The 23,898-nt window shown below is 35.0% G+C and overlaps 2 protein-coding genes across 5 annotated transcripts in view; both read left to right on the forward strand.

Moving 5' to 3' along the window:
• Positions 1-18,191, forward strand: part of cpn1 (carboxypeptidase N, polypeptide 1) — a 26,511-nt gene extending 8,320 nt beyond the window's left edge. For both annotated transcript variants that reach the window (XM_024285396.2, XM_024285395.2), the window contains 6 exons: positions 5,016-5,192; positions 7,145-7,256; positions 13,462-13,601; positions 13,788-13,887; positions 14,219-14,337; positions 17,787-18,191. In XM_024285396.2, coding sequence (XP_024141164.1) covers positions 5,016-5,192; positions 7,145-7,256; positions 13,462-13,601; positions 13,788-13,887; positions 14,219-14,337; positions 17,787-17,897 — 759 coding nt within the window. In that variant the 3' untranslated portion in view covers positions 17,898-18,191. The remainder of the gene's footprint in view (positions 1-5,015; positions 5,193-7,144; positions 7,257-13,461; positions 13,602-13,787; positions 13,888-14,218; positions 14,338-17,786) is intronic.
• A 4,322-nt stretch (positions 18,192-22,513) lies between these two features.
• The window catches only part of LOC112154447 (dynamin binding protein), a 51,386-nt gene continuing 50,001 nt past the window's right edge, over positions 22,514-23,898 (forward strand). For all 3 annotated transcript variants that reach the window (XM_024285386.2, XM_024285387.2, XM_024285388.2), the window contains exon 1: positions 22,514-22,877. The gene's annotated coding sequence lies outside the window, so the exon portion shown is untranslated. The remainder of the gene's footprint in view (positions 22,878-23,898) is intronic.

Below are 23,898 nucleotides of genomic sequence, written 5' to 3' on the forward strand. Positions count from 1 at the left end.
TATATATATATATATATATATATATATATATATATATATATATATGGTGTAGTTCACACTAGATGCGAAGTGCCGCGGTCCTCCGCGGAAGGCTCAGGCAGTGCAGTGATTGTTTCGCCATCTGGTCTATTTTTTGCGCAAGAGTGATCCACGTCAATCCTTGCAAAAAGTTACACCAAGACACATGAGAATATCCGGTTAATTTTTAAAAAGTAACCAATTTTTCACAATAAAATTTAGTTATTGACAAATGCGATCAAATTTTTGTATATATACAGACAGTAGAGATGAAAATAAACACACAAACGATGCATAATAAAATAAACAGACACAGATATTTGGGGCAATATACAGCTGTTACTCAGTCATTACACACTATATTATTAAACGTTTTGGTTCACCCAATCAAATGATCAGAATCAGGTGTCCTAATCACCTTTCCTGGCCACAGGTATATAAAATCCAGCACTCAGGCATGCATACTGTTTTTACAAATATTCACATCAGTGAATTCCAGTGTGGAACTGTCATTTTCTATGGATGACATCACACTTGCTCTGTCCAGTTCTCATGTACAGTCAATGGTTTTAATGCACTTCAGACACAAACTTTTGTTTTTCTTTTAAGTGCCAAATATGACATTTGCTGAAGTAAAAACTTAGTTTGTGTCAGATTTCCCTCATTACTCACCACTTAGTTCACTACAGTATATGGGGCATTCGCCATTTTTGGGGTGTCCAATTCCAAAATACAGAGCACTGGAGTGTGCACTGATGCTGACTAGATTGGTGAATTTAGACCACATTGACTGCTTTGTCATTTTGTAAAATGATAGATTTTATAGATCATTGAAGTTTTCATCATCAAAGCACAGTGGATTCATAGTCTTCATAAAATTTTTATATTTATTAAGTTTTTACTTTGGCAAACCAAAAATAATTTTTAAAATGACAAGCCAGTCAAATGCAGTGCATTGTGGTCTATATTTGCCAATCTAGTGAGCAACAATGCAGTCTAGTTTGTGCAGAAGATTCTGGGAAATTTCCAGACAATGACAAAACAACCCCTATAGTATTAAGTAATGAAAAGTGAGGGAATTCTGAAAAAAGTTTATGTTTTAAGCGATAGAGTTGTGTTTTTCTGCAGATATTTCAATGATTCCATGATTAATCAGTAAAAATGTCATTGATTTAAGGCTTTTTTAGTTTACTCTTTACATGCAGCTCCTTAAAAAGAGCTTATAAAACCAAAAGGACAGTTTGCTCCCTTATAAAAACAGGATTTCCACTCTCTGTGAGCAAAACGTCGTCACGTCAGGAGGTTAAATCGACCCTTTCTTCCATGGTAACATGTATGTTTCTTGCAAACCCAATTTATTCTGCACACATGTGTAATGTCATCAACATTTTCCTGTCATTACTAAACCTTTTACTCACATTTTTTCCCAAAACTTTGTCTTTTTTACTACTTAGGATTCGGCCATCCCCCATCTGGGGCAAAAAAAAAAAAACTTTTAGATTTTAGGAGTGCAAACTAAAATATTCGGCGTTCCTTTTGGGAAACACATGGCTTTTTTCTGGATGATTAAATGGATTCTATAGGTCACCGTGTTCTTATTCTAGGTCACTGAAGCGTAAAATGACCCATGGAGGGAAATGTAAAAGCATGTGCTGTCAAACTACTGCTATTAGTCTGCCAAAAAGCACATTTCATGCATTAGGGTCAAATCCTCGGGGGCGTGTGGGCTGCACTCGTCTTATTTTCTGCAGACATGGAAAAGGCTGCTGTTCATCATTAATTACTTCAAGTTTTGCTCCAAAGTAGCCTGGAAAGTGTAATCTCTTGTGCAATTTCTTGACTAAAAACTTTTAGAGTCAAACATTTGGTCCAAAATCAGATTTTCCTGCTACTTTTAAGTGTTTTATTCAGTTTTTTAAAATGTTTTTACTTACAAATTTCTCAATTGCTTACCATTTTTATATTGTGAAGTGACTTTTCGTTTGTGTTAAACTATTTCAATAATATAACACAAGGTATCATCTGCATATAACATAACTTATTATATGTATACTATAACTTATAAATAACAGTATTATTATTATACAATTTATAAATCAATACTTTAAAAATGCTAGTAGACGTATTGGTTTCATTTTGAAACTTAAATGCATGTAGTAAATGTATTAGAAAAGAGGTTTAAAGTAAAATTTATTATTTTAAAGTTGTATAAACTCATATGATGATGGCTGCAAATGAATAAATTACCAAAAAATTAAATCTTTGCATTAAAATTTTATTTTATTAAACACTTTGGTCAGAAAAAAGCAATTTATCTGGAACCTATTCTTTCATTTTTGACTTTAGAAGGCTTATTTTGGTAAATTTTTCTTTTTAAATGTTCTTTACATAACAATAATTAGTGAAAAGTGTAAACATTTAAACCTGAAGTCATGTTTTAGATGTTTGTAAGGGATAAAAAACAAAAAAAGCAGTTGTTATGTTGTGTGTTTAAGACCAAACATTAGTAGCTAAACTAGAATTTTTGTCATTTTTAGTTAGAAATTTGGATTTTATTGGACTTTATATATAAAAAAATGTTATATTTTAGCTGAGACCAAATATTTTTTGTTGGAAAAGAAACTTCAACAAAATGCTCTCCAAATAATGTAAATCAGCTGTCCTCCATATTTGTTTTCTACAATAAAAATTTCCCCTGAAGGGGGAATGGAAAGAATCAAAAATATTTTCTGAGGACAGAAACATTTGATACAAAATGTAGAAGACTAAACAAGAAGTAAACACAAAATGTGAAAATAATAATCATAGACAGGAAGTGAAACAAAACAGAAAACACTAGGACAGGGCACTTTCAAAATAAAAGAAAAAAGTAATAAAAAGAAAAAACATTGCAACACTTGTAACTTATAAATGTACGATCAATAAAACAGTTTTTGACCAACCTTGTAAATTAATTCAAAATAATAAAAAAACAACATAATAATTCCGAATTTTTTTTTAGATATTTAACATTTTACAAATTTACATTAAAATTATAACTAACTAACAGAGCTTTAAATGTTTTCTCCCCTTCTTAAATTTTAGTTTTTCACATATATTTTCCATTTCTCATCCATTTCTAATCAGTTTTTCTGTTTTGAAAACTCAAACAAGAGTTCCTTCTATATGAGTGGCTGTAATTCTGCCAACCTTCTGAAAGGAAAACACAACCGCGCCACTGTTACAGCTCCCTTCATTCATGCTGGTCAGGAAATACGTTCTCCATGTCAGCATGAAACCCGGCTCTTTAGCCTGCAGGCACAGACAGTCATGCTGCATTTAGGAACTTAGCTAAATGATAATATTTCTTGCAGAAGAATGAGTGCGGTGGCTTTCTTTCTTCTGAAAAAAGTTTCTCCACCCTCAGACCTAAATTGCAAACAAAACCCTTCCATTATGCGTTGGATCAAGTGACACCTGAAGTGCTGATTTGATTACTGTTTGATAAGAGTTTCTCTTCAGCATCAGATTAATAATTCAAATAACACACTAGATTCTTTAGACACAACTTAGCAAAAAGATGAGAGTTTTAGCTAACCTGAAATCCTAATCTTTATGTCTAGTTTAGAAGAGGGGAAAGATTTGACTCCAAATACAAAATATAAGTCAAGATTTTCTGGTTTACTGTATACAATGGTGGAGCCTGAACATTTAAAATGGGGCGAAGAAGAATTTGGCAGGGTGGCTAAGCTTTTATTTAAAAGTATTGCTATTTGTTATTTTTTCAATGCTTAAAGGAGACTGTATTGTTGATTTCTTAATCTTTGTTATTAATAATACTGAAATTAGAGTTATTGCGTTAATTCTGATAAATACTTTTACTGATAAATTGGTGTTTTTTATTATTTAATGGCATTTATCTAATTTTTAATCTATAAATATTGTTGTGTCCTCAAGTATAAAGCTTCTTATTTGGCTAAAATCGCATCCAATGCTGCGTTCACAACGAACGCGACTCACACGAGGTGTCCAGATTCAATGTTAACTGTAGATGAGAACTGGACTGAGTGAGTGTGACATCATCCATAAAAAAGGTTTACTTACACTTCCATTGAAATTGAGTTTTCTGCATTAGACAACGTCAGTAAGCAGTGATCGGTTCAAGTCGGTTTGAGTTAATGTTTCCATGGTAACTATTCTCACCAATCAGGAGTTAGCATCTGATTGGCCAGTTTATTACTCGAATACCTTGTGATAAACAACAAATATTATGGTAAAACAATATTAGCCAGACCATGAATGGTTATTTCTCAATTGAAAATTTTTGGATTTTTGGCTTCTTGGAGCCTGCAGGCACTTCCTGTTTGGAACACCAGGGGGGAGGAGTCACTCAGTCCAGTTCTCATATACAATCAAGGGTGCCACCAGGGAAAAATTAAGTAGAACATCAAGCCTCTGTGGCCATTCACTGTAGCTGACCCTGTTAGGAGCAACAAATAATGAGAAGATTCTCTGCTTCTAGTTTTCCATTTTGCCAATAATAAAAGACTTAAGTTATTTAGTGTTTATTAAAATGTCTGACTTTCTTAATCTTTAAAAGACAGATTCTTGTACCAAACGTTTATTGTTCAAGTAGAATTAGCTCCTTATCCCTCAAGAAGAAGAACAATTTGGTGGAATTTTTGATTACTGTGGCCGGTTTAGAGTGAAGAAGCCTCATCGAAAATATGAGTGCAGAGAGGTAATGCTTTATCCAGATAAGCTAAGAAACCAGACGCCAAACTGCTGATCATGTTTCTATGCAACACTTGGACAGCTCAGTGGATACAGATGTTGTTTGGTGCAAAATTAAAAAAACAGGAAAAGATAGGAGTTTGAGAAATTTGGATTAAACATGTTTTTTTTTATTTGTTTTTGTCACTTATTTTATGCAGTTTTGCCCATTTTAGATGCCTTTTCTCTTAATTTTGTGTCTAGACTTTTCAATTCAAATATTTTTTTTCTGTGCATCCCTACAGGTTGAGCCAGAGACATTAGCAGTCATTAAGTGGATGCAAAGTTACAACTTCGTCCTATCGGCCAACCTCCACGGCGGAGCTGTAGTGGCCAATTACCCGTTCGACAAATCCAGATACCCTCGCATCAGAGGACGCACGATGAACGCCGACACTCCTGATGACAAGCTCTTCCGGAAGGTGTGCGGCAGATCCAGAACTCACAAAAATAATTGCATTATCTGCAATAATGCTTGTGTGAATGCTTTTTTGCTGAATTTGGTTGCTAAAGATGCTGAAGCTGTTTGCTGAAAATGCAAAAGCTATTTGCAAAATGATAAATTACCAAAAAAAGACTTAAAATTTCTTTAAGGAATCATGAAAGACTGTTGAAGTTGGCCAGAATTTCTGGAAAAAATGTAATAAGGTTGCTTAAAAATCCTCAATACGTGCATCACAAAAACATGCAGTGTGTTGCTTAATATGAGCTAAACTCCAAATTACCCTCAAAAACCTCAGTTGGTGCCAAATTAGCCTAAAAAGCTAGCACATTGCTAAAATACAAGCTCAACTCCAAAAATAGCCTAAAAATCCTCAATAAATGCCAAATTAGTCAAAATCGTTAGCCTGTTGCTAAACTATTAGGCAAACTCATTTCACTTTTGAAAGTGTAAAAACCTCAGTGGATAGCATATTAGCCAAAAATGTAGCATGTTGCTAAAATATTACATTCCAAAATAGCATAAAAAACCACAGTAGATAAGATTTTAGCTAAAAATGTTAGCATGTTGTAAAATATTTGATAAATTCCAAATTAGCATAAAAACCTAAATAGATAAGATTTTAGCCAAAAACGTTAGCATACTGCTAAAGTATTATATAAATTCACAATTACCATAAAAAACCTCAGTAGATAACATTTTAGCCAAAAATGTTAGCATATTGCTAAAGTATTAGATCAATTCCAAATTAGCTTAAAAAACCTCAGTGGATAGCATATTAGCCAAAACGTAGCATGTTGCTAAAATATTACATTCCGAAATAGCATTAAAAAAAACCCACCGTAGATAACATTTTGGCCGAAAATGTTATCATGTTGAAAAAATATTAGATACATTCCAAATTGGAGTAAAAACCTGAATAGATAACATTTTAGCTAAAAACGTTAGCATGTTGCAAAAATATTAGATCAATTCCAAATTAGCATAAAAACCTAAATAAATAACATTTTAGCCAAAAACGTTATCATATTAGATTAATTCCAAATTAGAGTGAAAAACCTCAGTAGATAATATTTTAGCCAAAAACGTTAGCATGTTGCTAACATATTAGCTTGATTCCAAATTAGAGTGAAAAACCTCAGTAGATAACATTGTAGCCAAAAACGTTAGCATGTTGCTAAAATATTAGCTTGATTCCAAATTAGAGGAAAAACCTCAGTAGATAACATTTTAGCCGAAAACGTTAGCATGTTGCTAAATATTAGCTTGATTCCAAATTAGAGGGAAAACCTCAGTAGATAACATTTTAGCCAAAAACGTTAGCATGTTGCTAAATATTAGCTTGATTCCAAATTAGAGTGAAAAACCTCAGTAGATAACATTTTAGCCAAAAACGTTAACATCTTGCTAAATATTAGCTTGATTCCAAATTAGAGTGAAAAACCTCAGTAGATAACATTTTAGCCGAAAACGTTAGCATCTTGCTAAATATTAGCTTGATTCCAAATTAGAGTGAAAAACCTCAGTAGATAACATTTTAGCCAAAAACGTTTGAATGTTGCTAAAGCATTAGCTTGATTCCAAGTTAGAGTGAAAAACCTCAGTAGATAACATTTTAGCCAAAAACGTTAGCATGTTGCTAAAATATAAGCTTGATTCCAAATTAAAGTGAAAAACCTCAGTAGATAACATTTTAGCCAAAAACGTTAGCATGTTGCTAAAATATTAGCTTGATTCCAAAGTAGAGTGAAAAACCTCAGTAGATTTTAGTCGAAAATGTTAGCATGTTGCAAAAATATTTGATTAATTCCAAATAAGCATAAACAATCTTACTTGCTTTACAGCATTCTCACAACTAGAGTCCCTTCTCGATGTTGATCTCATTCGTGTCTGCTTTCTGTGTGAATGATTCAATGCACGCGGCGGCGGCAGTTGGCGAGGACCTACTCGTACGCTCACAGCTGGATGCACAAGGGCTGGAACTGTGGAGACTTTTTTGATGAGGGCATCACCAACGGGGCGAGCTGGTACTCTCTGTCCAAAGGTAAGAAGAACCTTCAGGAGCGTCCTGAAAAGTGACCGCAATCACGTCCTGGGAGGTTTTGGTCACATTTAAAGGCAGCAGCTGCTTCGTATTACCGGCTAATACTGCCAGCACTTCTGTTTTGGGTTTATGTTTCAGTACATTTTGTTTTTATCTAGAGATTAAAGGAATGTGAATGAAAAACATTTTTTAACACTCATCCAGAGCTGGTCACTAATATAAAAACATTCCTGGAGTCCATTTTTTTTCTGTTTTTGGTGAAAATAAAATGAAATATGATCATTAATTTGTAAGAATTTACATTGTTTTAAAACTTCCCCCCAGCCAGTGATAAAAAGAGGAAAATCCTTATCGTGGGACTGCAGGGAAAATAACTCGTTTCCTGTCTGTGGCGCTACAAGTGCATGAATTATTATGTGTTTTGGATTTTTTAGTAGGGTAGTGGAATTATAAAGTTCACTTTCAAAGCTGCACTTACACTTTCAAAGCACAAGCAGTTTTCCAGAAGTTAGCAAATCAAACGAAAGGAAGTCTTTAGGGAATGAGGGGGAGAAGGCTGTTGAAAGACACGTGTGCCCTTAGACGGTTAATTCAAACAACAGGCGAGCTGAGGGGCTGCCTTGAGTAAATATATTCAGGCTATGAAGCAGTAATTTAGAGACCCACTCCAATAATCTTTTGAGGTATTTTAAAAGCAGTGATCTTTTAATTACAAATATGATGTTTTTAGCCAAAATCCAAAAAATCTGTCGTTTTCTTGGACAGTTTCTGCAAATTTGCATCTGTTCACATCCCTGTTACTGAGAGCTCTCTGTTTACAGTCTCTCCCCCTAGCTTATATTACCAGTGCAACAAAAAAGGAGAGCAATATCTGAGCTATTTGAAAAAAACAAGTTTTATTGTACATTCTATCAATTAGCAAAGATTCACGTTCCATTACGCACTATTTTTTTTAACAAAAAGGAACACACAACACTACAAGTACAGAACATTAACAAAAAAGAGGGTAACAATATATATATTTATACTCAATATGTACGTAAACTCAAAAAAGTAAAAATAGAAGTATTTTCTTTAAAATATTAAATGTTCTCGAAGCCTTCAGATTTTACATGCTCTGTTCTATAATATTATTTCAGGTAAAAAAAATAAAATAAAATAGGGTTGTGAATTTGACCATTTACATTTGTGAATATGGAGTTTCCCAAAACTAATAAACAACTGAATAAAAATAATTAAAGTCTTGGATAAACCATAAAATATCAGAGTAATCCAGCTCTACAGTTTTGAGTCAGGGAAACGAAGACGTCCTTGGATGTAGTCATCTACAAGCAGATGCGGAGCAGTTAGCTTGTGGCTCTTCCATTGTAGTTTCTGTGTCACAAATACACTTTTTCAGATTACATTTTTTTCGTCTGCTCTTTATTTACGACTTGAATAAAGAGCAGTATCTATCAAGAACAGGGTTCTCAAACTCAGTTTACCTTGGGGCCACTGAAGGCAGAGTCTGGCAGTATGGGGTTCCGTTTGTGCCAAAAATATGTTTTTGCATTAACTGTCTATGTCTTTGCTCCATTATCTATGTCTACTGAACAAGTTTATTTAACATTTGTTCATGTCTATGTACTACTAAGCTATATCTCCTGCGTGTCCTGTGAAACAACAGGAGCTAACGACGGCAGCAACTGTTGCTAAGGACTTTTCTGACGACACTGTGAAACGACAGGAGCCAACGACGCTAGCAACTGTTGCTAAGGACTTTTCTGATTATGCAGTGAAACGACAGGAGCTAGCGACTCTAGCAACTGTTGCTAAGGACTTTTCTAATCATGCAGTGAAACTACAAGAGCTAGCGACTCTAGCAACTGTTGCTAAGGACTTTTCTGACGACACCATGAAACGACAGGAGCCAACGACGCTAGCAACTGTTGCTAAGGACTTTACTGATTATGCAGTGAAACGACAGGAGCTAGCGACTCTAGCAACTGTTGCTAAGGACTTTTCTGACGACACCGTGAAACGACAGGAGCTAACGACTCTAGCAACTGTTGCTAAGGACTTTTCTGACGACACTGTAAAACGACAGGAGCCAACGAGGCTAGCAACTGTTGCTAAGGACTTGTCTGACGACACTGTGTAACGACAGGAGCTAGCAACGCTAGCAACTGTTGCTAAGGACTTTTATGATCATGCAGTGAAACGACAGGAGCTAGCAACTCTAGCAACTGTTGCTAAGGACTTTTCTGACAACACTGTAAAACGACAGGAGCCAATGACGCTAGCAACTGTTGCTAAGGACTTTACTGACGACACTGTGAAACGACAGGAGCCAATGACGCTAGCAACTGTTGCTAAGGACTTTTCTGATTATGCAGTGAAACGACAGGAGCTAGCGACTCTAGCAACTGTTGCTAAGGGCTTTTCTGATTATGCAGTGAAACGACAGGAGCCAACGACGCTAGCAACTGTTGCTAAGGACTTTTCTGATTATGCAGTGAAACGGCAGGAGCCAACGACGCTAGCAACTGTTGCTAAGGACTTTTCTGATTATGCAGTGAAACGACAGGAGCCAACGACGCTAGCAACTGTTGCTAAGGGCTTTTCTAATCATGCAGTGAAACTACAAGAGCTAGCGACTCTAGCAACTGTTGCTAAGGACTTTTCTGACGACACCGTGAAACAACAGGAGCAAACGACACTAGCAACTGTTGCTAAGGACTTCTCTGACGACACCGTGAAACGACAGGAGCCAACGGCGCTAGCAACTGTTGCTAAGGACTTTTCTGATCATGCAGTGAAACGACAGGAGCTAGCGATGCTAGCAACTGTTGCTAAGGACTTTTCTGATCATGCAGTGAAACGACAGGAGCTAGCGACTCTAGCAACTGTTGCTAAGGACTTTTCTGACGACACTGTAAAACGACAGGAGCCAACGAGGCTAGCAACTGTTGCTAAGGACTTTTCTGATGACACTGTAAAACGACAGGAGCCAACGAGGGTAGCAACTGTTGCTAAGGACTTGTCTGACGAGACTGTGAAACGACAGGAGCTACCAACGCTAGCAACTCCTGCTAAGGACTTTTCTGATCATGCAGTGAAACGACAGGAGCTAGCGACGCTAGCAACTGTTGCTAAGGACTTTTCTGACGATCAGATCCAACAACAGTAGCAGATGCAAAGTTTGAAGCATTAAGCTGAAACATCACAAAGCAAATACAAAGCTATCATCAAAGAAGCGTGGACATACAGAAAATATTGCTTAGTAGACGCTGAACTTTCATATTAAGGTTGGAGCCGCAAAATATGAACTTACGGCCCATGTTCCGCCAGTTTGAAACCCTGATCTAGAATAAAGAAATTGCCATTTTAAAGAGCCACTCAATGAAAATTGTGTCTTTGGTCTTTTTAACAGGTTCTAAAGGTATTTTTCTTAAGATATAGAATGCATATATGAAAGAAAATTAAGCTTAAAACAGCATTTGAGTATGTCTTTATTCAAATTACTGTAAATCAGGAGCAGACGAATAAAAATGCAGCTTGGAGCAATGCTCCGCCTGATGCATCCACTTGCAGACAACTAGATTCATGTACGTCTTCAATTTTCTTGTCTGAGTGGACACAGGACAGCTTAGATGTTAGATGTGGTTGTTGTGGGCTGTAAGCTAGTGGCAGAAAGTATTAACAAAGGGCTGATGGGAAATGAGGGAACTCAGAGGCAAATCCCTGATGAACTCATGTAGAAAATAACAATCATAATTAAAAAGCCACTGGGAACGCTTTTAAAATAGATCAAAAGATGATTGAAGCTTAATTTTCTTTATATACTGTATGTTCCTCAAAAGGAAGAAAAAGGCCACAAAAATATATTAAAACCACCCTCATAAAAGCCATTTTTATCAGTGCGGGACTTTAAAGCCACTTTATGAGGTTCTAATTAAGAAGTTTAATTAAAAAAGGCAGTTCCCAGCTTCTGTGCAGATCTCCTGTTCTTGTGTGTCCTATTATTTTGGTTTAAACAAACAAAAAATCTGGATTTTTGTCTGAACATTTAGCATTGCCTCAAGTTCATGCATCAGCTAAACATTAGCTCATCCTTCTTCATAGCTCAGGTATACGACACTTACACCAGTTTGAGGATCCAGTGCTTGAGCTCTAACAATGTGAAGCTAGTCTCTTCTAACAAGCTCCCTTTTGTCTGCTCCTTGCTGATTGGCCGTCAGGACTGCATGACAGGGCTGCTGCGGTTGTGTGGTTAACCGCTAATCAGAGGGTTGTCCTTTTCAGCACTCCACATGTTTGTGGATCTCTTTTGCATGAAACTTGACCTCCCACCTCGCGTTGGCAGATCAGCAGCTTGCATGGTGACCCCATTCAGTATGTGTCAATCAAAGCCTTTTTTTAGATATCTGATTAGAAAATAGGCTCTATTGTGAAATGTTCGTATTTATTAGATTTTCACTTTGTCAAATTGGTGACATCATATCTGGTGTTTAGAAAAACTAATGAAAAATAGTGTGTATGGTGTCCAAATTGGTTTTAAAATCCATGGCACTGTAGTCCCGCGCTGTATAGTTTCTTAGTAATTTGGGTTTAGGGTGGGAATTCGGACATAGCCACTATTTTTTCATAACTCTCCGTTTGGAGGGCTAAATGTGGGGGCAGGGAGAAGCTATAGGGTTGGGGAAGAATTCAGATTCGGGTTGAGCTGATTTCCTGTGGCGACTCCTGAAGGGAAAAGGTGAAAGGAAAAGAAGAAGATGGGGATTTTTTAATTTTTTAATTCGAGAAATCTTCACGAAAATCACGCACAATCCAACAGGTTAAGTCTAAAACCACAACCAAAGTTTTGTCGACCTTTGACCTTGGGAAGAGCCCGCCGTATTGATATTTCTTAAAAATAAAACATAATTTTTAATACGTCCTACAAACTAAAACTCCTCCTAGGAATTTCAATCTATCACCTCATAATTCCTCAAACATTGTTTGGAAGAAATAGGAAAAATGTTGGTTTTAAACTTTGTTGATTTTAAAGGGTCACCAAACTCTAAATCGACTTTTTTGGCTGTTTTCCTCTATACATGGGTCTTGAAAAGTGCTGTCTGTTGCAGATTTTTTGACAAATTAAAATAAACTTTGGTAATTCTTGAAAATATAGTCAAAAACCATCTGTGTGCTGCCCCCTACATGTTGAACCGAGGTATTACAGTTGAATTTCATGATTGGTCAAACCATTAACTCCCACATCATGACCTGCAGCTTCAGTAATAGTAACAGTCCTCCCCCAAGCCCCACCCCTCTGAGTGGTTTTTTAAATTTCAGCTGTGTGTGGAGTCAACCTCCAACTTCCCTGTTTGGTTACCCTTTAAACTATGTTAAATATCATACAAGAATGAAATCAGAACAGAAGGATATAAAATATGACTTGAACATATAAAGAGTGTGGCCTTGGTAAACAAAAAACCTCCGTTGCTAAGGAAATCCAAAAATTTACTTTTACAGATTCATTAAAAAATGACATAAACCTGTTCGTCACCTTCAGACAACCAAAAAATAAAATGGTTGCTATGGAGATAAACCAACAGAAAAGCCGCCATCATGAAGTATGGTTCAACTAGCGACTTACCACATGCCACATGCACTTCTTATACAAGAAAATGCAATCTTAAGTCTCATTTTCATGTTCTTTCTCAGGAAATTCTTAATATAATTTTTCACTTATCTTAATAGCCCAATTTTCCTTTGAAATCCTTCAAAGTTGCAAAAGTTCATTAAATCTCACTAACACGTCCACCTTTAAGTCAGTCAGTCTGCTGCCGCCATAGTAAAGTTCTCTTCTTTGATGTGTAAGTCCTGTTTTTGCTCGTCTAGACTCTTACGAATGTGAATCTGTCGACCTTTTTCGGAGGAGCCTCGCACGCTTTTGAGGTGGATGAAAACGACCTAGTCTCATTTAGCAGGAGCCTGTTTTGTTTGTTTTACCGAGTCTCTTTGCTCCAAGTGTGGTGTCATGGTCTACAAGGTTACCTTTGATGCTTCCCTCTCTTTTTTAGGGAAAGTTTAGACAAAAGTGGGAACTCAAGATGATCTAAACCTACTTTTTAAGAGGATTTATTTCATTTTTATGTCACTGTCTTTGATGAATTGTTAAAAAATGTCTTACATCTTGAACAAATGAGTAATTCTGATCTGATTCTGTCCATTTAAGGCATGCAGGACTTTAACTACCTGTACAGCAACTGCTTTGAGATCACTCTGGAGCTGAGCTGCAATAAATTCCCTCCTGAATCTACCCTTCCCAGAGAATGGCTGGCCAACAGAGAAGCCCTGGTTTCATATATTGAGCAGGTGAGAAAAAAAGGACAAAAGGTGTGTTTTCTTTCGAATAATTAAATGACAAATATTTTAGAAAGATTCGATTTTGATTCTAAAACATAAATTATTATTTCCCAGCATAACTTTAGATTTACTCACATATTTTCCATTATAGCTAAAAACAAACTGAATCCTAACAAGAAACCATTTTTTTTTCAGGTGCATCATGGGATTAAAGGCATGGTGTATGATGAAAACAACAACCCAATCCGCAAAGCTGAGATCTCAGTGGCTGGAATCAACCATGATGTGACCAGTGGTAGGAACATTTTTCATTTAGGACTTGAACGGATAAAACTGTCTCTGTGGAGGAATGGAGAGTGTTGGAAAAACATCTACTGACAGTAAAATGTTTGAGAAAATGACCAAAAGTTCTGTTTGTTCAACTGAGATGGAGCAGGAGGACATCTGCTGGTCAAAGATGGAACTGCACGTTGGAAATTATTTAATAAATCTGAAAAAAACATCAATGCACAGCATTTATAATAGCATAATAGTTATGCAAAGCAGCAGCTTTTGTACTAAACAGACCATAATAAATAAGTAATATTTGTATAAGTATATATAACATTTTATGTGTTTTCCTCCAGGAGTGGACGGCGACTATTTCAGACTTTTGTTACCCGGCACCTACACAGTGACGGCTTCTGCACCGGGTTACCTCCCCTCCACCAGCACCGTCACAGTGGGACCAGCTGAGGCCATTCAGGTTTGACTCCCACTTTAGTTTTCGGCCCCCAAAAAAGGAGAAAGACAAAAATTCTGATCTCTACTTTTTTAAAGACCCACTTCAATGAAAAATATGTTTTTAGTGTTTTTAATAGGTTGTTTTGGCATTTTTCTCATGAATAAGGATAAATATTTTTTGCGAATTTTATGATTTGTACATATTTAGTAAATTTTCTGTCTTATCTTAATAATTTATTTTAATAATTTTATTTAATTTTGATGTGTCCTGCCCTGTTGAAAGACAAATTTATGTTCATTGAATAGACGATATCTAATTTGCTCTAATCTGATTTGATTTAATCCCATCTAATCCCATCTAATCCCATCTAATCTAATCTAATCTAATATAATATAATATAATATAATCCAACTCACTTTACCTCACCTAATCTGATCTGATCCAATTAAATCCCATCTCATTGTATCTAATCTAATCTAGTCCAATCTAATCTAAACTAATCCAACCCAACCCATTTTATCTTATCCAGTCCAACTCCAATTTTCCTCACCTCACCCAATATAACCTGATTTAATATAATCTAGTCTAATCTTATCTGATCTAATCTGATCCAACCCATTTCATTTTATCTAATCCAACCCCAGCTTTCCTCACCTCACACAATCATCTAATCTATTAAATCAAATCAAATCTAATCTAATTTAATCTAATCTAATCCAATTAACCAATCTCATCTAATCAAACCCCACTTTACCTCACCTCACCTAACCCTATTATCGAATCTAATCTAATCGAATCTAATCCAATCGAATCTAATCTAACCCAATCCATTTCATGTTATTCAATACAACCCAACTTTACCTGACCTCACCCAATCTAATCTAATCCAACTCATTTTATCTCATTCAATCCAACCCCACTCTATCTCACCCGATCTAATCTGATTGAATTTAATCTAATCTAGTCTAATGTCATTTAATCAAATCTAATCTAATCTGATCCAACCCATCTCATCTCACCCAATCAAACCCCACTCTACTTCATCTCACCCAATCTAATCTAATTCATCTCATCCAATCCACTCCCACCTTACTTTACCTCACCCGATTTAATCTAATCTAATCTAATCTGATCTGATCCGATCTGAAATCCAACCAAACCTAACATAAAGAAAATTGAGATTAAAACTATGTTTCTGAGTATTTCTTTATTGAAGTTGCTGTGAATCAGGAGCAGACTTTTTTTTAGGCTAAAACCAGCATAATCATCATTAAAATACTACTGGAGATGATTTTAAAATAACTCAAAAGATGATCTGACTGAAACTTTAAAAAAAGGAGAAGAAAACCTCAAAACAAGACCTGTAAGCTAGATAAAACTGAGATCAACGTTTAGCATAGCCTCACCACTTCCACATTATGTGGTGACGTTGCAGCCATCTGCTGAAATGTGGAAGTAAGAATCTATTATTCACTGTTCAGTTTTCTCGTCTCCCTTTATTCACTAAAAACACAACCCAAAAATGGAAAGAGACAATTAGTTTGAGAAAATCTATACCTCACCCAGCTCTTTAAAAAGACTGAAAAATATCAAATGAAATTAATTTACAGAGAAGATATTTAAAACTGGAATCCTTTCGAGGAAGTTGTCAAGTTTTCCTGAAACAAATCAGTTAAAAACTCACAATCTGATCAACTTTTTATGTATTTTAGAAGTGTCTGTTAATTATGATTGTGATGTTTTTAACCAAAACCAAAAAATAAAACATTACTTTCTATGACATGGTTTTTGCAGAGCAGCAACTGACTAACTAGAAAAGTTGCACTTCCTGAGATAATGCTAGCGTGAAAACTTTTTGCCCCGAATAAATGATGCAATTTACTTTGCTGAAAGCTATTTGAAAGATGTTAATTTTGCTAAAAGATTGGAAATTTCGTTAAAGAACTATGAAAAAGTGCTAAAGTTAAAGTAAATTTCTAAAAAAAATTGTATTCTAATTGCTTAAAAATCCCTATTACATGCCAAATTTGTAAAAATATTTAGTGTGTTCCTCAATTATGAGCTCTAGATTAGCCAGAAAAACCTTACTAGATGCCAAATTAGCCACACAAAAAAAGCTAGCATGTTGTGTAAATACTAGCTAACTCAAAAATAGCCAAAATTCCGCAGCAGCCAAAAATGTTAACATGTTGCTAAAATGTTAGTTAAACTTCAAATTAGCATATAAAACCTCATTAGATGCCAAATTAGCCCAAAAAAATAATTAAAGAAAAAAGAACATTGCTTATAAAATTTTAAAAATAGTATAAATTCTTCAGTAAACTAAATTAGTCAAAATGTTAGCCTGCTGAACTCTAAATTAGCCTTAAAAAAACCTCCAGAAGATAACAAAATAGCCAAAAATGTTAGCATGTTGCTAAAATGTTAGTCAAACTTCAAATTAGCATATAAAACCTCAGTAGATGCCAAATTAGCCACAAAAAATAGCACATTGCTTATAGTATAAAATTCAAAAATAGTATAAAATTCTTTAGTAAACTAAATTAGTCAAAATGTTAGCCTGTTGCTAAAATAGAAGTTAAACTTTAAATTAGCCTTTAAAAAACCTCCAGAAGATAACAAATTAGCCAAAAACGTTAGCATGTTGCTAAAATGTTAGTTAAACTTCAAATTAGCATATAAAACCTCAGTAGATGCCAAATTAGTCAGAAAAAATAAAAATAGCACATTGCTAATAGTATAAAATTCAAATAAAGTATAAAATTCTTAAGTAAACAAAAATATTCCAAACGTTAGCATGTTGCTAAAATAGAAGCTAAACTCTAAATTAGCCTTAAAAAACTCCAGAAGATAACAAATTAGCCAAAAACGTTAGCATGTTGCTAAAATATTAACTTAAACATAGCCTATGAATATATTTTAAGGCCAGTTGCTAATCTGCGAAAAATTTTAAAATGTGAAGTCTTTCTCATTTATTTTGCACAATATGTCAAAAATTATAACGTTTATGATTACAAAAAATATAATGTCTTGAATAAGCTGCATGTTTTGATACCAAGATTGCTGAAATTACTAAAAGTGTAATTGAGTTTTTACTTGACAAAAAAATGTACGAAAAGGAGCAGGAGGATTGTGTGAATGCCCCCGCCCCCCTTCCCGTCTTCCATAAATGATTTTGCTATCTCTCCTGGTGCGTCTTTAAACCTTAAAATTTAATTAGTGTCCAGTAAAAATGTGGTAAACATATGATTTCAATTGGAGGGGTAAATATTTGAGCTTGTTTTGTAGGTATGATACTTTAGTACTTTAATCATTCACTAACATTGAAAGTATTTCACTGGTAAAGTAAATATTTGTCAAAATGGCTGCAAAAACAGAATATTGGTTTAAGAATGATCTAAATTCAGAAACTCCTGTGATATATATTTTTAAACTGGTTCAATATTTCTCTTTTCTCTGTCTCCTTACAGCTTCATTTTTACTTGAAAAAGGCCAAGAAGCAAAACTTGAAACAGAAGCCCCACAAAAGCAAGAGGAACCTCTCGTCCCACAAAACGTCTCTGAAGCTCAGCCCCAGATGAGACACAGACTCTAAACTCCAAAACACACTCATAGTCTCATATAAAACATATACTTTATACCAGCTTCACTTGAACATGATAATGACATTCCTTTGTAGCTTTTAGGATAATGTTCATCAAGCTTTCATGGTTTGTGCTGATGACCGTGAACGGTGTGTCTTTATTAAGAAATTGTTGCAAGCTCGTTGTATTTATGCATCATATTTGGCTTTGTATGACCTCGGCTGACCTGTATGTTACTTTCTTTTTCACTGTAATAAGTTGATGAACAATAAAAGAATGTTTTTGCCACCATTGTGATGCACTGTTTTTCCCATTTATTTGTGCATTTTCACTAAGTTTTTTAATTTAAAAAATTGTAAAAAATACATAATATTTAAACATATTGTGCACTTTATGAGAAAGTAATCAGAGGGAGGAGCTTAAAAGATATAAAAAAGATATAAAAAAAGAAAATTTTTTAAATCATACAAACGTAACAGTACATAGCAGTCATATTATGAGTCTAAGAAAATAACCAAAGAAGATACTTGTTGCAAGAAAACCAAATTTGCCAAATAATTATATTTACAAATAAATAAATAATAGACAAATGTCAGAAGAATTACCATCAACTTCCTGAAGGTGTCAGCAAAGGATGCTAAGGATGTCATAAAATAGCTTATCTCTGTTGCTGATTTGTGGTCATGTAAACCATTGTGTGGTTCTTATTAGCAAATATAATGGCAATCTAGTAACATATTTCATTGAACTTTATATTTAAATCACGTTTATAACCCACACTTATGCTCAAATGTACAGCGTATACTGTTAATATGTCCATCAATGTAGAGTGAGATTAATTAAAAGGTTCATGCAGAACCACAAGAATTTCACAATTGTGCATGAAAGCAGAGAAAAAATGGTCTGGGTTTGTTTTGCATTGATTAGACTTAAACATAAATTACGCTTACTATGAAGTTCATCAGATCAGATGTAAGGCTGTGTGCAAAGGTACAAAAGTACGGGTACCCCAAAGGGTCATAACTCTTTAGGTTCACAATGAAACACTTTGATTTTTTTAAACACAGTACTTTACGTTTACTACAAAACACTTTAGGTCACAACATTTTAGGGTCACAACACAACACTTTAGAGTCACAACACAACATTTTAGGGTCACAACACTTTAGGGTCACAACACAACACTTCAGGGTCACAACACTTTAAGTTCACAACACAACATTTTAGGGTCACAACACTTTAGTTTAGAGTCACAACACAACACTTTAGGGTCACAACACTTTAGTGTCACAACACTTTAGGGTGACGACACAAGACTTTAAGTTCACAATACCTTAAGTTCACAACACAAGACTTTAGTGTCACAACACAACACTTTAGGGTCACAACACTTTAGTGTCACAACACTTTAGGGTGACGACACAAGACTTTAAGTTCACAATACCTTAAGTTCACAACACAAGACTTTAGTGTCACAACACAACACTTTAAGTTTACAACACAACACCTTAAATTCACAACACAACACTTTAAGTTCACAACACTTCAAGTTCACAACACAACACTTTAGTGTCACAACACAAGACTTTAAGTTCACAACACAACACCTTAAATTCACAACACTTTAAGTTCACAACAGAAGACTATAGTGTCACGACACAGCACTCTAAGTTCACAACACGATAGTATAAGTTCACTACACAGTACTAGACCAATAAATATTATTCCTGAATCAATCAACTTAAATATTGAATAACTTTCAATATTTTACTCTCTATAAAAATATATTTTGTTAAAATTATACAAGTTAGAAATAAGTACAAAATAACATCGGGCCATTAATAAAAATGAAATAAAATGATATAGAGGGCCGGATCTGGCCCCCGGGCCATGACTTTGACACATGTGCCTTATGTGGTCACAATTTGAATCTATCTAAGCTTAATAAACGAATAACCAATCCATAAAAATATATATCGATTTAGCACACAAAAGCTAAAGTCTGCTAGCTCAATGCTAACGTTTAATGGAATTCCCCATAGGACGGCTAATGCTAATGCTAATGCTCAGTCGACCTAAATATACACTACAGACTAAATGAACATCTTTATAAACTCACAGGCATGAATTTTACAAATTTGTTTAAAGAAATATTTGTTTAAAAGTAACCATTTGTAGTCTAAAACAGTTTTTTGGGTGATTATTTCTTCTTCTTCTAGAATTAGGCGTAATGCTATAGCGCGACTGCCACCTAGTGGCCAAACTCAAAAGCTCTCCAGGAGAGTCAGAACAATGTTTACAATGTTAATGATCTGAACATTTTTATTAGAACTTTTCCTTTTGAGAAAACATATAATGCTACTAACAATCTCATTATTTCACTAATACATTTTACAGTATGTGAACTGCATCAGATTAATATAAATACTTGATAAATAACAATAATAAATAACTGGTACAAATGTTTTTGTTTATCTTGATTATTCTGATATTTAACCTTTTTATTTTGGGTTTGAATTCAAACGGAAATCAAATTAATTTGCGATCACATGTCAGTGTGACTAAAGCTGAATCACTTTCATCATCATTTGCTGGCATTCGTTTTTGTATTCGTCCTCTAACAATGACGGAACACAATCATTTTCCTTTACACTGTATCACAGCTCATGTCTCTCAGGGGAAAACACAATGGAATGATTGTGCGAACGCCAATGTATTCTCTGCGTCAAGAGCTTTATAGTGTGGCTCCACTGGCAGCAACGCCAAAAGACAACAATAGACCCACATAGTGCCCCCCCAGGATGAAAGTGGCCACTGAGAGGGGGGGACAAAGCTGACATTTCAGACTGATCTGGAGTGTTCCCAGCTTGAGCATGAATTGGGAGTGTGCACGTCAGCGTGCACGAGAAGTTTCACTTGCATTTGTCACACTGTGACCCCTCAGCAGTCAGACAGAGCCTGACATTTCCTACTTTATGCCCACATTGTTGACTCAGAGTTGATGACGTTTTCGAGAAAACAAATATTTTGCCATTTATTGATCATATTATGTAGAAAAACCTTTGCTTTTTGAGCTACAGACATGTTATTGGATTTAAATGTGAATCTATTGTTTGTGTAAAGACTTTGTTTATAATCTGCTGGTGTGACAGTGTGACCTGTTGGCTATCTTTTCCTTTTCCTTGCCTGCTCGTGAAGGCCAAAGCTGCTGTTTCCTGCTTTTGTCCTGAACATACAAGACCAAATATGAGGAAGCTCTCATTACTGCAAAGACAGCAAAAAAGTGGATTTACTGTTTTACACCAGAGAAAACAATCCCAGTTCCGTTAAACTGAATGCCAAAGAAAAATCCTATACGAAACAAGATTTAATTTTATAGAAAACTACAGGATTCTGGTGATATTTATGCTAAAAAAGTAAAAATATTTGTAAATCAGGTTAAATGCTTTTGTATATGAAATGTAAAAACTTTGATAGCAATATGCATTTTTAATAAAATGCTTTCATTTGCAGGAAATTGCTGACCTAGAAGTCAAGTTAGTCACAAACATTTAGTTGTTTATATGTGTAAAGATAAGAAACACCTGTTTGCCACTTACTTTTCTGGGGGGATATTTTGATACACTGTGGTTTCCTTTGACTTTCAGAAAAGAAAAAGATACATCACTCAAACGAAACATAAAAAAAATCATTTTTTAATAAAATAATTCATAACACAAACCTTTTTTTGTCCCGAATTAAATCAACTTGTATTACTTGAGTCCTCAATCAGTCAGAATTCTGGTCATTATCAGAATTTTTTTTAAATTATTACATAGATTTCTCATAATCAAACACTTGGATTTTGGATAAAATTCTCTTGTTTACATGTTATCTGAAACATTCTGATAATCTGATTTGTGTGTGATCATCTCTTCCAAATAATTTGATTTCCTCCTGCATGCATTTCATTTAAATAAATAATTTTTGTTCTTTAAAACCAGAAAATTCAGAATAAAAAAGACAGTAAACAGTAATCACAGCATGAGTAGAAGAAAATAGACCAAAAAAGATGCTTGTCCTTTTCTATTTATGGCCAATAATCAATCTATTAACTACATCTATTAACTCTGTGGGACAAATTTGAGTCTAAATGCATGGTTCTTATAACAATGTTAGATCATATTTTTTAATAAAATGAAAGAAAGCTTGAGTTTTAAGGTCCTACATGCATACAAATGTTTTAAAAAATTGAAAATTCCAGGCCTTTTTAATAACCAGATTGCTGTGATACGTGTAAATGCATCATATTGGATTTTTACGGTTTTCTGATGATTTTCATAAATCAAAATGTTATGTTTTCATGTCACCAAAGTCATAATTTTCCTTAAGAGCATATAGCTGTCAGATTTGATCATTCCCAGATTTTTAGATCATATTAACAGGCCTTAAAGAAAATAAAGTAAATTCCCCACATCATGAATAAATGTAAAAAAATATATATATATTAGAATTCAGTAAAAGTTTGCCTTTTCTCTCATTAAAGTGACAATATTTTTTTTTATTAAAGATTCAGACCACATAAAACTGTTTGGAAATATTTTTTAGTCAGGCACATGGCGGGCAGCCCGTGGTTCGTCTCGGAAAAGTGGGCGGTGTTCTGCCGCGGTGTGGGCATGGAGAGCCTCAGAGCTGCCCAGCTCGCCTGCCGCCGTGTCAGACGTGATGACAGCTGACTGTACCGAGACCCGCGGCGAGGCTGGACTGCCGGGACGCCCTCCGCTGCGAGCATGGCCTCTTGACATTTGCGTTTAGGCATAGCGGGTCTCTCCCTCCCTCCTTCAGGAAAGCAGCGCCCGCGCGGACCCCGGGGCTGCCCAAAAGTTGCTCCGACTAGAGGCAACTCCGCCACCACATCACCAAACTGAAGAAGTTGGATATCTAGTCTGACCGGATCTAACGGCCGCTATCTCAAATTCATACACAACAAATTTAAAGGTAAGTGCTCCGATCTAACATAAAAACACTAAATGTTATGGGTTAAATAGTGCATTCACGAAGATAAGTTTACTTTACTGCTGAAATGGTAGCTGTGATGTGTCCGGCGTATTCCTCCGCCAGTTTACTCAGGAAAATCAGTGTTTGGGACATGATTTATCTTCCGCACAGACCTCAGTGCAGCCAGGGAACTGTCGCGCGTGCGCTGCATCTGTGATGGCACGAGCTGCTGACCAAACCCCGCCATGCAGCGGGTCACCTGTGGCCTGTCAGTTGTTCCGCCATGTGAGACAAACACACAATGACAAGTTTGTTTAACTTCACCCTAACCTCAAACAGTCTTTTTTGTTTTTTTAAATATATATATTTCCCCAAAGACAGGAACTTGCTTTAGAGGGGATATTCTAGGTCAAATACTGGGACTTTACCCTATTTTTATTTTATTTTATTTTTAAAACTATTATGTTTAATATACTCCCATTAGATTAAACCTTACAGTAAAATAAAATAAATGAAATATTACATTTTATTATATTAGCGCATGCCTGATTCTGACATCACTGAAATAGTTAATTAAAATTCTATTTATCTCAAAAATATTCAAAAATTCTTTAAATTGAAATTAAACCTTAATATTGACTATAAAGTAGTTTTTTTAATGGTATTTATCTTAAAGTAGGGATTTATGGTGGCAGACCCTTTAATTTTTGTCATGAATTCATAAAATAAATTATTTAAAATTTGAAACTTTTATTAAAATATATATAACTAGAAAAGTTGCATTACCTCCAATAATGCTCGTATGAATGCTTTTTGCTGAAAGTAGTCGCTAATAATGCTGAAGCTGTTTGCTTAAAAAGGTGATGCAATTTACTTTAACTGCTGAAGGGATTTGCTGAAAATGCAAAAGCGATTTGCTAAATGTTAAATTTGCTAAAATACTGGAAATTTTGTTTAAGAAATATGGAAGAGCGCTGAACTTGACCTTAATTTCTGAAAAATTTGTAGTAAAATTGCTTAA

Source organism: Oryzias melastigma, linkage group LG19 (genome assembly GCF_002922805.2).
Source record: "Oryzias melastigma strain HK-1 linkage group LG19, ASM292280v2, whole genome shotgun sequence".
Taxonomy (NCBI): domain Eukaryota; kingdom Metazoa; phylum Chordata; class Actinopteri; order Beloniformes; family Adrianichthyidae; genus Oryzias; species Oryzias melastigma.